General features: G+C 39.0%; 1 protein-coding gene across 2 annotated transcripts; it reads right to left on the bottom strand.

Moving 5' to 3' along the window:
* Window positions 1-316: 316 nt before the first annotated feature.
* Window positions 317-4,222, bottom strand: LOC148394881 (uncharacterized). 2 transcript variants are annotated; one of them, XM_088381845.1, is made up of 4 exons: window positions 3,995-4,222; window positions 3,248-3,550; window positions 1,824-3,006; window positions 317-1,529 (listed from the first exon to the last, which is right to left on the bottom strand). In XM_088381845.1, exons 2-4 carry the CDS (start codon window positions 3,465-3,467, stop codon window positions 1,343-1,345), a joined length of 1,590 nt encoding a protein of 529 aa, XP_088237971.1. In that variant the 5' UTR covers window positions 3,468-3,550; window positions 3,995-4,222; the 3' UTR covers window positions 317-1,342. The 2 variants fall into 2 exon arrangements, with proteins under 2 accessions (XP_088237971.1, XP_088237972.1); XM_088381846.1 differs by having other exon boundaries at window positions 3,329-3,550.
* Between the last annotated feature and the right edge of the window lie 9,737 nt (window positions 4,223-13,959).

Genomic DNA, 13,959 nt, shown 5'->3' with positions numbered 1-13,959 from the left:
TGAAAAGGCGGTCAGTTGCCTTCCACATTGTCCCTAGTGACAAAGTGGCAATTAGTCCTACAATGCAGCCACCAAGAGCAAGACATGGTCATACTACAAAAAGGAAGAACAATTTTGGATTCCATCTGTCCCAATGTTAGCATACATTTTTTGGATCCTATGCTGTTACATTTCAGTTTACCCTCACTAATGTTGCGGTTGAACTGGAACCTGTCCCAGCTGACTTTAGGCGATCGCAGGGCACTTACAAACAAGAATTGACGCTCGCATTCACACTTACAGACAAGTAGAGGGGGAAAAAAATAAGAGTCAGAAATGAATGAACATGACTGCTTTATTTGGCTGCAATTCACCTGATGCATAATTTCCTGACATTGGCATTGATCAATAAAAGGCCCTGAATTCTTCAAAATATCAAATTGGTCAGTCAATAACAATTCCATAGAGTCAACATTTATTGTTGTGTGATTGTTTTTTTCGCAAAATACAGCCAAAAAACCTAAAACAGAGGAATACATTAAGGAATTTTGTCGGGACAATGAATTATTCAGCATCTCACTCTCAGCCCAAAATCAAAACCTAGGTATGACAAAGAGAAAAAAACCTTGACCAGATGAGGTGGAGCGCTGGAAGTCATGCAGTAAACAGAATAATGTCTTCATATAACACTCATACATGCTTTTCTGAAAATCAAACATGCATGGGTTATTTCAGTCATAAATACACAATTGAGAAATACAAATCCTCTTCATGATTCTGATTATGAATAATTGTAGAGCATGTTTACACACCTTTTCAGCAATCACTTTATTCATCTTAACGCAAATGGTAAATGAACATTATTAAGTAAAAATAAAATACAAAATAAATATATATGTGTGTATATATATATATATATATATATATAATTATATATAATTTTGTGTGGCTCTACCTTGATGCCACCACTGTGTGGGTGTCACAAAAACCACACGTAATTCAATCACTATCACTAATTTAAGGACCTTTCTTTTCCAGCCGCAAACACAAAAACTCAAAGCGTTCACAAAGGCTTGTGAGTTCAGTTGGGATCACAGTGGTCACGGACAAGTTCAGCATCTTCTCTGGAAGCCACATCACTAAGGCTATGTAGAGTTCCTCACCCGTTTTAGGGAAACCTCTTTGTTTTTCTTGATGAAATTGATTTTCCCACTCTCCTCTTGGAAGATTAGTAAATATATTTTTTTATAAAATGACTAGCAAAACCATGCAACTAACAATCATTTTAACAAGATTTGAAACCTGTCTGTGCTCTCGATTCGTTGGGGGTGGGGGGATGGGGGGAGTTCAGCGTGGGCGCTTTTTAGGCACTGCCATCTTGTTTGAGTCGCTGACTGCGGGCCTTGTAGACCTCGATAAGTAAATCTTTCACATACTGAATCTCTCGTTCCACCGATTCCGCCTTGTCACGAAGTTCCCTGTTCTGCCCTTCCAGTCCATGAAGCTCCTCTTCCAGAGAGTCCAACTCTGCCCTTTTCCGCAGCCTGTACCTGCAGAGGAAACGTTTTTGTTGGCGTTAATTTTGGTTGCCTAGAATCTTGATTAATGAGATGAAATGAGTGTGGAACCTTTTGGGATATCTGCTGAAATTTAACAGTGAGGACAACAGACTTAACATCAATTTATCTAACATAGAGGTGAAAACGAGGCTACTTTGCTTACGCACCAAAGAAAGTCCATGTCCACAATTGACATAGAATAGCCCAACTTTACCATTCAAAATTGACTCGGAAGGAGTACACCACCCTGATGAGATTTGAAAAGCGAGGGAGAAAAATGTTTACCTGTGAGCAGCAGTTTTATTCTGGTCTCTCTTCTTCTGCTTTCTCTCCCCAGTGTTCAAATCCAAAGAAGCGGTCCCAACCACAAGCGTTGATTTAATGGAACACGGCTCATCCTTTAGCCTCTGAGTGGGGCGGTGGATGGGGGCGCCCAGCAGTGTCCCCTCGCTCTCACCTCTGGACAGACATTCGTAACTTTGGTCCGCAAGGCATTCTGGATAGAGGTAGTGGCCGTGTTGGGGCTCTACGGCTTGCGACGGCTGGTCCAGTTCACCGATAAAGCTATGGTATGGTTCCGTGCTGGCCATGGATTGGTGGAAGTAGCTGTCGGCAGCCATCATTGTCTCTTGGGGAATACTTCCAGACAGTCCTCCATCTTTGCTGCAATGCAGGACCTCGAGCCCGGAGCTGTCGTAACTTACATTAACCTTCACATTGTGCATCAGCTGTCCCTCTCGCTTGTGGTGGCCGTCGTAGGAGCCACCAAGGCAAAAACTTCGCGCAATCTCTTCGCTGCAAAACATCCCTTCAGAAAAACAATAGCTCTCCTCTTCCTTCAACGATAAAGCACATTCTCTCACCTTCTTGATGCCACCGAGGCTATTCTTGCTCACCGTCTTCAACGTGGAGTAGTGATTCACAGAAAACTCTGTGCTCCCTGAGTAACTTCCCCTGGAGCCCCATGTATCGAATCCGACGTCCTCCCCGACTTTCACTGCCTCACTTATGATTCTTCGCCCACTGTTGTGGTGATAACGGTGGTGGTAGTTGTATGGCGCAGGCCGTGCAATTTTGGATCTACCCATGGGACTGCCACAGAAGCTGGCCAGGTCCAGTTCCCCTGTTGCCAAGGTAACAACCACAGGGCTGGTGTCTGATTGGCTGGTCCCATACGAGCCATAGGGTAACTGGTAATAAGACTGTGAGCCCATAGCTTGGGCACCTTTGTCACATTTCGAGGATTTCTCCGACTTGCTTGCCGTGGCTGTGGACTCGGAGCGGAAGTAGTCCTCCAGCTGAGCTAGCTCCTCCTGCAATAGAGAGGTCATGACCTCCAGGTCTGAGGGCACCTTGACATCTTGTTCTAACGGTGAGGGTGGAAGGGATGAGCTGGGAGACGACTCGGTAGTTGACACGAATGAAGACAAATCAACTTTTTCCGTCATCCAATCTGAGTGACCATCACCTAAAGGAAAAACATTAGGATGAATATGAGTTCTTTTGTTTGTAATTAAAAGAATGTTGAAAAAAAACACTCATGCTGATTTAAAAAAAAACACAAAATGTTGAAATAAACAATGTAAGAAACACACAATATTGTTAAAATCAACAAAAAAACTCAATAAAATTCAACGACTAACCGATCATCTGAAAATGATTGAACAGCATCGTCTGCATTCGATAAAAATCCAGTTAGCTGTACTCACTGTACGACATTAGTCCCGTGCTGCACTGCGGCTCCGACCTCGGGATGTGGAAAAATAAAAAAGCATCTTGGAAAAACTCACCAATAAAGCGCTGCTTTTCCTCAAGCTCCGCCCCCACCGTGGGCCGCGATTGGCTGGGGCTAGCCTGTCGGAGAGGGAGAACGTGGAGCCCGCCTGTGGAAATGAGGTGAATTTTCCTGCGAAGGATCGATGCCGCCATTGTATCGTCTGCTGCGATTAAATTGTGCAATGGCACAAATAGTGCAATTGATGGACGAAAGGGTCACATAAATACTTGAAGATCTGAAAAAAGAAAAATAAATCATTAGTAATATCTTTTTTGGTTTCCCTTTCAAAGCTTACAAAGAAGAAACACAGAATTCCAGAAAACCGAATTATTGTGATTAAGCGTTTGTTAAGTTACAATTTATTACTTAAAATTTTTTTGAAAACACTACTCATAACATCTGTCACTACCATGTCATTCAAAATAAATGACAGTAACACAGAAACAATGGCACATTCTAGAAAAATGTTTCAACATTCCATAAAAAAATAAAATAATTGCAAAATTGATGTAAACGTTGATTAACGTGATGTAACACAAATCAATTTTAATAATGGAAAATTAACTTAAAAATGTCATTCTGGAACAATCTCAAATAAATTGTTTATTTGTTTAGACTTGGGGTTAAAGAGCAGAGTAGACATTCATTGCTATTAGTAGTCCAAAAAAGTTGTACTCACCCCATAGTTCTGCGTGGTGTCAAGTGCGTTGCGAAAGCAAAGCACACGAAGCTTTAAAAGGACGACGGAGACGAAGCCACGCTTTTACAAAGCCATATCCTCCCTTTTAGGAAGTCAGCAATGAAGCGATATTTGCGGCAAGAACACTTGAAGACACAAAGTTTTTAAATCGGTTACTTCTCCAACTCCAGACGCCCCGACCGGATTACATTTCATGAAATCACTCCGCACTTTCCAGAGTTGAGCCGCCTGTTACGTCATCAACTAGACGGGACTTTCCCGCTACCAAGAGACTTCGAATCATGTTGCCTTTGCCTTGCTTTTTTCTTTTGCCTTTCGGTCTTTACGTTTACATTACATTACACCCGGTAATTAATAAATAGCGGCCAAGAAAAATGACTTCACAGCGGGAGAGCGTACTACCTCCACACACAGACGCACACACAAAATAAAGGAGTAAACTAACTGATTTCTTAAAGGAAGAAATATCCAACGTACGTAATTGTTTGTCTTAAATGTTTATTTTAAAGTTAGACTCAAAGATACGTTGAAATAAAGAGCATGTTGAAGTTCAATGTCTGTTGCTCAGACAGCGGCACTAGTTTTCGGTGCGCCTCAGCGGAAGGACACAGTATTGCAGCGTGAAGGTGTAACTTTAGTTGCAGCCCTGTTGCATCAGATGCGCAGAGGGACTCAATACCGTGGTCTTCACCATTGGCTTACACTGGGAACTTGTTTTTTTTCCTATTGGCCTCCCATCATTCTTACACTGATTGCTAATCATTTCACATTAGCACCAACCAGGGAGAAGCGTGTCACTGAGCTCCAGAAATGGTATTAAATATTAGATCAGATTCATAACATAATTAAACTGCTATTGCACTTGAGATCATTAAAAGACTATTCATCTTTATGGGCTCATTTCTAATTAATGATCAGAGTGCAATTATTAAGCAAGCAATTGCTGAATAGGACGCTATAATTATTTCATCTATCCATCCATTATCTGCACCACTTGTCCCCAAATGATTTCAATTACTGTTTTCAATTGTTTTAAATTTCAATTCAGTTAAATTGATGTATTCCCTATCATTGTGCTTTCTTCACATGTTTTCTTGGTTCATCAACGTGACATTATTGCATATAGCAGAATACAGCCCAAAAACAAAAAGATAGGTTCGTAATAATATAAGATTACTAGCAAGAGTACCCTTATATCAAGCGTTTAAATGTTAACTACATTGTTAATAATAATATCAGGAAACACTTGTAATGCATTATTAAACAGTTAGTGTTTTCACCATCAAGTACCTCACTGCTTGGGCCTGTATAGGCATTGGCCAAACTTAAACGCATGCAGTACATAGAAACACTTATTTGTGCACATTAAGGGGGTTACACAATTTGCTTCTTATAGCATTTTCAAATAGTCTGCAATTTTACAAAATGCACATTAAAAATTCAATCCATCTTATGTGAAGCTTTAAAATTTGAATCATCAACAAGTACTCAAATTCCCTTTGATGGCTGTCGTAACTGTATGTGACTGGCTAGCAGCGAAGTAACTAAAGAAGGCATTGATACAGTATCACGTAGTAGTAAGGCCTACTATAAATTTTTGTTCTTTACTGTTTTTTATTTTCCTAATTTCTCACAGAGTAATGGATTTTAGATTTATTTCCATGTATTCTCTGTGAATATTTCATTTTTCAGCCATAGTCTGAAAAAAAGAATATAATCAATAAAATTTGCATCAAAGGGAAAATTTGACTACAAACAGCACTGTAAGCTACGTACAATCATAGGCTGCAATTACAAGCAATGGTGCACTGATTCACACGAGTGCTGTATTTTGTATTTTGTTTCTTATTGTGTAATGATTGATTGAAGGTGCCCACACGTGTCAAAGTTGAGTTGTTTGAAGGCAAAATTTGCTTCTGTTTCATATTTTAACTGTTTTGGCACAGGCAAAGCCTTTTGCAAACAAAATGTGTCATTTTGACCACTGTGGCACTGTTTAGGCCTCTGCCTTAATTGTTTTGAAAACGTGGATTTTCAGTTGACGGCTACGTCAAAACAATCAATGAAAACTTCAGGAGGAAGCGGGATTTCTTAGTAGGAAGCATGTTTTCACCTCAACTGCCATTTAATCCATAGGCTGGTCTGTAACTGTCAGAGGACGAGCGCTAGCAACAAAACGACAGTTCCAGTGAATCACACCATCTCATTAAATGCAATATTTTCTGCCATGTTTCACAAAGTACCAAGCATTACTGTATTTAGAGGGACTGTAACAACGATGAGAGAAAAGAGAAGTCCACCCTCATTTGGTTTACCAACTCTACAAAGAAGTAAATGCACTTACAGACACAGGGAGTCTTGAGAAATTGCGTTTTAATGTGAATCCCACTACTTTAAGAACCTGACAAATGTTTAAGGTTTGACAAAGGGGGTGTTTGATTTCGAAAAAGGTTTAAGCCACAATAATTTGTTTAATAGAATTGGGTGTCGTGCCAAAAACTGTAAGCAAAGTAGTCATCATCTCGGAATCTGTAAAACCTAATGTTTTACCATTGTGATTCAAACACCAACTCTCTCAATCTCAAATTTAATAGTGCCAGTTTCCAGAATTTGAGAAATGTCTGAAGCCCTCCAAAACCTTAACACATGAGATTAATGTGAATAATTCCCCAATATAGAGTTTTCATAATCAGAACATGTGTATGTGAATATTGGAAAATAAACATTCAAATTAATCAACATAAAAATAACAATAAAACATTTGAAACACAGTATGAACATAAACATATGAACATCATATCCGACCATTCATTTCATTTACTCAACAAACTTGAATTTAGTATATTACAATCAAAGCTTTGTGATTACTAGACAGGAAATGTGTGCACAAGTGCTCATTATAATGTAGTGTAAAAGTTCTAAAAAAAAAGTGTCCAACATTAACTGGCCAGTCTGATGATGAAATATTTTAAATATATTTATATAATATTAATAATAATAATAATAATTTTTCAACTAACAACAATACTCATAAATAAATTGGTGAGGTTTTGTCTTCCAGATTGGGGAAGTGTGTGAGAGTTCCACGGACATAGATTATGCTGACAAACTTTTCACTCCAACACTTCATTGCAACAAATTCTTTCTTTTCATATCATCATACTGAACACGCTACATTGTGGAGATTAAGCATATTGTTTGTCAAGCAACTGATGAATACTGCTCTGTAGTAGACTGAATGGAGTCAGCTGTGCGTCTCACAAGTCCCCAAAAAGTCACTATAGCTGCCTACAACTGCTTCAACCAAAACATGTTCATGAACCTGATTGGCTGTGTAGCCCAACTGACAATGTGGTGTTGCACAAAATACAACTGGCCAATCTTTTCTAAATACTATAAACCAGAAAACACAAATGGAAACAAAGTTATGAGGCAGTTTTTTTTCATTTCATCAAATAACGTTTTGATATATAATAAAGCCAGGCTGGCAGGCCAACAGCTAGACAGCCAGCCAGACGGATGGACGGATGGATGGACGGACGGACATTAGGTTTTGAATAACTTAACAAAGTTTGACTCCATCTTTTAAACGAGGTGGAAAATGATTCTCAAGAAAATTGTCTCGACTGTAACCAGTCAGCTTCAATCAATTTCAATTAGACACCGATCGGTGTCGAATCCAGGTGACACCCAATTTTAACAATGTATCGGTGTTAGACTACACAAGCTATTTTTACTGAGGAGTGTTAATGCAAATGTTTTTAACACTGTACATGAACTTTTAACACTGGCCGAATTTCAGTGTACCAGGTTGATGCAATTAGTAAATTACAATAACAAAAATGTAAGCCTCCATTTATGAACAATTATGGTTATACTATAACTATAACCTATAGAAATTCACACACCTTCCATACATTTGAATTTTTTGGAGGACTAGAAAGAATATTCTTTTTAGTCCTCCAAAAAAATTCAAATGTATGGAAGGTGTGTGAATTTCTATGGCAGCTCTGGAACTGTTACTCCTACACATCCAGACTGCAAGTGAATCGCACTTGTGTGGCGCTGCCATTTGTCAGACAGAAATTGTCCGCACGCCCACACACAAATACACACACGCATGCATGCCTGGCGAAAATCTGTCACTTTTTTTTTTTTTTTTAACCATTCATCGTTACCCATTTGTAAAATCATAAAAGAACAGATGACAACTTGGAAGATTTTGTTTTGGTCCAAGAAAACAAAGACTGAGATTTTGGGCTACAATTCCAGAGGTTTGTTTTTTATCTTATACAACCACACCATACCTAGAGTTAACCATATTATGCTTTGGGGCTTTTAATCCTCTGGTGGAACTGGACCCTTCAAAATGGAGGCAGTTATGAACAGTTCCAGTCTTCAGGCCTACTAGTAAGCAACAACAAATACATTTAAAAGGTCATGATCACAACATCTGAGATTTATTTGGGGCTAATCAGAAGCACTGTAATGGTGAAGTGTTGTCTGCTGACTCCTGTCTTTACATTTGATGTCTAAATTCAGTTTTTAGGATATTTTTACTAATTATTAATTAAAGTATTCAAATAGAGCATCCCATTTGTTGGTGACCATGATGAAATTTTTTTTCATATATCTCTGACCATTTAAAACACACTCAAAAATTGGTATTCGAACACAGGTGTGTAGACTATATTTTATTGTATAAAGCCATTGCTAGCGTTAGTACAGATATGTTTCAAAGCTTGGAGAAATGCGGAAATAAGAATTGCTCACTTCACTCTATTCTTGATTATTTTCTTTAAAATCCAAAGGGAACTTTAAACAGCTTTAATGGTTCAAACACTTCTTAACCATAACTGTGTATGGTGTTCATTGTGGGCAATGGTTACAATTAAAATTAGACACACACATACTTACAAGCACAAAATAAATCAAATACATATAAAAGCGAAGCCAAGCTTGTAGAAATGCATGCGTACTCTTCCCACCCCCCAAAGAGCAGCTAGTTGTCAGCTCTGTCTCCGTGTCTTGTGACCCTCGGGCGGCTCAAGGGCATTGGGAGCAGTGTGACAGGAAGAACAGGTTGACACCGTACAGAAAGGCTGAGGCCAAACAAGTCTCACTCCGCTCATTAGTAAAACCGGGATAGCACTGCATGCTCCCTGGTTCCAGCTTCACTGCCTATCCTCAGCTTCCCCCACAAACCAAAAGCCGATTGAAGCAGCCTAGTCTGCCTGTTGCTATAGTAATAGGCAACACTGGCTCACCCCTCTCAAAAACATGTTTTTGGCATTCGTACCACCATGGCTTTTGCGGCCTCCCCCTCCGAGCTCTTACACCCCCATTGTTTACAGTGTGTGTCTTGCTATTTTTGCCGACAGTGCACTTTTTATATTATGCATGATGCGCCTCTTTAGTCTCGCATTAATTCGTAATCATACCGGGTCTCGGCGAAAAAGAACCGGGTGCTATGTGCAATACCCCTGCAAGAAATTTGCATCCCATCTGTTCAATAAACTAACACATTCCTTATGATGCTATAGAATGAAACCGACCACAGAGAAATGTATAATTATTGCAAATTAATGATTTGATTTGAATGAAACATTTAATTTTGAATATATTATATGTATATATAATGATGTGTGTGTGTGTGTGTGTGTGTGTGTGTGTGTGTGTGTGCGTGTGCGTGTGCGTGTGTGTGTGTATGTGTGTGTACGTGTGTGCGTGGGTGTCTGTGTTCGTGCGTATGTGTGTGTGTGTGTTTGTGTGTGTGTGTGCGTGTGTGTGTGTGTGTGTATATTCAGAATTAAATGTTTATTATCATTACTAAAAATTAAGTATAGGAGTCAAATTGAAACATGATTCAGGGAAGTGTTAATAATGTAAAAATGACCTGTTCATCAAAGTCAACACTTTTTCAAAAATGTTCTTAACTCCAAGTTCTATTTCATTTTCAGAATGATTGCCCGCATTTTGTGCAATATTGCCCTCCTTCTGTTAGGTTGTACTGTACAAGTGTACAGGAGCCCTCTCCAGCGGTGCATCGTGGGAAGGAAAAAGCCTCCTTCAAAGCCACAGATGGCCATGCACTCGCTCCTCTACCAGAGCACATTGGCATCAGTTACACCATAATTTCATCACCAGCTGCTCCTTGTGAATCCTGCTTTACATTAACTTTTTACAAGGATTGGCAACACAAAAGCAGGGGTGCACAGCGGTGCCAGCACTCCGACCCATTTTGCCTCCAATATACAAGAGTTTGTTTCAACATTTTTGTTGCTTAAGCGCTGTATATGTTGAATGAAATGAGTTGAACAGAATCCCTCAGTAAGAGCAGGATTAAAAGGGTGAGAGAAAAAAGATAGAGAAAAAACAATAAGGCTTAAAAAAAACAAGAGCAAGGGGACATATGAAATTGTTTAAATGTGCAAATCTGTGTTTGAATGATGCCTGGCTTATTGTTTTGATAAGTGTTCCCTGAGGAGATTGAGTCACTTCCTTTGTGATGGGGAACTGGGCATCGAGAGAGCGTCAAAACAAGTCATCATAATAATTCAAGCGCTCATTCTGAAAAGCTGCAGAACGGCAAGCTGGCTCACACTCACGCAGAAGTACACACACAGAAACACCCACACTAAATTGAAATTAATTAGTTTAAACATGAAGCCAAATGAGCATATTAGATACTGAGATGGTGATAATTACATTGGCACTTAGGGAGTGTGGAAGAATATCAAATATATGGTCTGATCCCGTTGACACACATTTCACATCTTCTTCCCGTGATATTATCATTGACTGCCTGTGATGGTTGAGCGACACAAAATGTTAAATACAGTGTAAATTTACATATTTGTTATTGAAGTCGAAAAGTGATTAACATAAATTTTAATTGCAAATAAAAAAACATGAATCAATTAATTAATCAATTTAAATCTGACTTGAAGATCTGTAGGCTGATTTAATATTTGTGCAGTATCAAGAAACATAATCTGTTTTAATGTAATAGTTTTACTTAAACGACATTTTGCATGCAGAATCTCTAAAATGTATTATCACAAAGACATTCAGCCTTTGCATTCACTGGGCATCTACAGCTTTAGTTCATTTGATAAAGTGATTAGTTCATATTTTAATTGTGTGCATTTTAAATTTTTGGCATTAGGCTTGTATTGTATATCTTAATATCAAAAGAAAAAAAAACTTACCTGACAGATGGCATAGCAAATATATTTCAAAATGGTTTTCAAGGTAAATTTAATGGAAAAAATTAAACAAAAATCCCTGCAATGTTCTTTGACCACAATTCGGATCAGTGATTTGCCACCACCAGTTTTGTAACACATCAATACTGTATATTTGCACTGTAGTGCCCATCAGAAACACATCTACTGTATTTCTAATGTTCAGTATGCCATTGTATTGTTGCGTGTTGTTTGAGATGTCCGTTGTTGAACAACGAAAACAAAAATGTGGAGTAACAGTTGGTTCTTTATTGGCAAGAACTTGGGTTGTTTAATGGCGGCCAGTACACGAGGCACGGCAGCAGATGAAACAACAACCCCCATCTCCAGGTCAGAAGGTTTTATACTGCCCGGAAAAGGTGGGAAAGCATCACCTGACCATTTGGTACCTATTACGTGTATTGGGAGGTTACCGCCCCCACATGTGTGTGTGTGTGTGTGCGCGTGTGTGCGTGTGTGTATGTGTGTGTTGTGTCCGCTGTCAGTGCCCATGTGTATTGGGAGGCCACAAAGCTCTGGGTGCTGCATCCATGTTCTGATTGAGCAGTTATGTTTATAGGCAAAAATAAGAGAATTTACACATATATGAACCTGAAAAAGTACATGAGTTTGTCTAACTTTCTCCCACTTCAGTATTTATGTAAGGCACTGAAATTATTACACAGTACTTGCCACTCAAAGCAATTCCACAACAATGTGAAGTAATTGTAAAGAGGTAGATGTGCAGTATGAGATTAGTTGGGTATGTGAGTAAAGTAACTTTAACAGCGTAAGAGTATTCATAAATAAAAAAAGAAAGAAAGAAAACCAGTTAAAATTACTTAAATTTATGTGTAGTGCCAACAAATAGTGAATAAATAAACATAAACAGGCACTGTGTCTGCAGGGAACCAAAACTTAGTGCTATCCTATTTTCTGGGAGTGGTTTAATATGATGCTATATTCAAACATTGTTGCAGAAAAAAATGTGAAGTGTGATTGCTCGTGTGACACTAATCTGAGTTGACCTTCAATGAACATGACTGATATTCATGAGATTCCTTCATGCTGACAGAAAGGCTGCCTGTGATATTATGTGAGAATTCAACCAGGATTGCCTAGAGAAACCTAAAGAGTCAATGAGATTACATCTGGAGAAACCCATATTACTCGATTACTGTTGTCTTTCACCACAGTCTTTCATAATAACATTGCAATTTGAGGGAACCCAGCATTGGTCTCATTACAGCCGATTGTTGGTAATTGAGTTCCTTTGATCTTGGAGCTGATGGGAACTGTGTTTTGCTGTAGTTCAAACATTGTTCTCTCTGCTCCCTCAGCACCTTCTGAGAGCCCCGTGGTATACAGTAGATGGAGCTAGTGCATGCCATTGCAAGTTTGACAGAGACAGAGAGAGAGAGAGCGAGAGAGAGAGAGAGAGAGAGAGAGAGCGAGAGGGAGAGAGAGAGAGAGAGAGAGAGAGAGAGAGAGAGAGAGAGATAGAGAGAGAGAGAGAGAGAGAGAGAGAGAGAGAGGGAGAGAGAGAGAGAGAGAGAGGGAGAGAGAGAGAGAGAGAGAGAGGGAGAGAGAGAGAGAGAGAGAGAGAGAGAGGGAGAGAGAGAGAGTGAGAGAGAGAGAGAGAGAGAGAGAGAGAGAGAGAGAGAGAGAGAGAGAGAGAGAGAGAGGACAGAAACAGAGACACAGACAGAGTGAAAGAGAGAGAGAGAGAGAGAGAGAGAGAGAGAGAGAGAGAGAGAGAGGACAGAAACAGAGACACAGACAGAGTGAAAGACAGAGACAGACAGAGAGAGACAGAGACAGACAGAAACACAGAGAGAGAGACAGACAGAAACACAGAGAGAGAGAGAGAGAGAGAGAGAGAGAGAGAGAGAGAGAGAGAGAGAGAGAGAGAGAGAGAGAGAGAGATTTCAGTTCATGCATTGCTTCACGGTAGACGTCCTCTAATAAGAAACACTAAAGATCAAAACAACACAAAATATCATGATATACAATGTAATATTACCTATCTTTTGTTGATGGAAACCAAAACAGCTCTATTTATGCTATCTGATGAGCCAATGACGGATGAACAAGGTTTAAATGCTTTAAAACAAAGCTATCGAAAAATGTAAAACTAACAGTAACAGGAACTTGTAATACCCCTTGAAATCCTTTAGAAGTAACCACAAAGGAATATAGGGAACCACGGACACTCAAATCTCTAATCTAATTCACTAGCCTAAACTCAGCATATCCCTGCTTTTGCACTGTGGACACAACCCCCCCCCCCCCATAAAATCCAAGGATTTTATTCTACCAGTGAGGGCTCAGAGGCGGGCAGTAAGCTACATTTATGACATTACATTTACATACAAGTAACATTTGGGTGTAATTTTACTTTATATTTTTAACACAACAACTTATTTATTGTACTTATTTCATTAAACAGAGATAGCTTTTGCCCAAAACTTTTTGTTTGCATATATTTACTGTTGATTTCAATCTATATTCTATTTAGAAAGACTTGACACATGACTCTCTTTCACCAATCCTGTGTACCTACTAGTGACATTTGGTGACAAGTGTAAGCAAATTAATGTTATACTATTTCATCTGGCTTTATTTGCTTAAGTTTTTACTTGAAAAAAAATATATTTTGAATAATGATGTTGTGCAATATTTTTCATTGGTATACTCTTATTTTTTATTTGTATTTCA

This window comes from Syngnathus floridae, chromosome 7 (assembly GCF_059516105.1).
Source record: "Syngnathus floridae isolate MCC-2025c chromosome 7, RoL_Sflo_1.0, whole genome shotgun sequence".
Taxonomy (NCBI): domain Eukaryota; kingdom Metazoa; phylum Chordata; class Actinopteri; order Syngnathiformes; family Syngnathidae; genus Syngnathus; species Syngnathus floridae.
Note: the sequence above shows the minus strand (reverse complement) of the source record. Positions and strands in the feature narration are given on the sequence as shown.

Bases quoted from the DNA above. Each gene is read 5' to 3' on its own strand.
- LOC148394881 (XM_088381845.1), bottom strand. From the start codon at position 3,467: ATGGCGGCATCGATCCTTCGCAGGAAAATTCACCTCATTTCCACAGGC. The intron at 3,007-3,247 runs GTGAGTACAGCT...TTTTTCCTTTAG, and splicing joins CACGGGACTAATGTCGTACA to GTGATGGTCACTCAGATTGG. The intron at 1,530-1,823 runs GTAAACATTTTT...TTTCCTCTGCAG, and splicing joins AATAAAACTGCTGCTCACAG to GTACAGGCTGCGGAAAAGGG.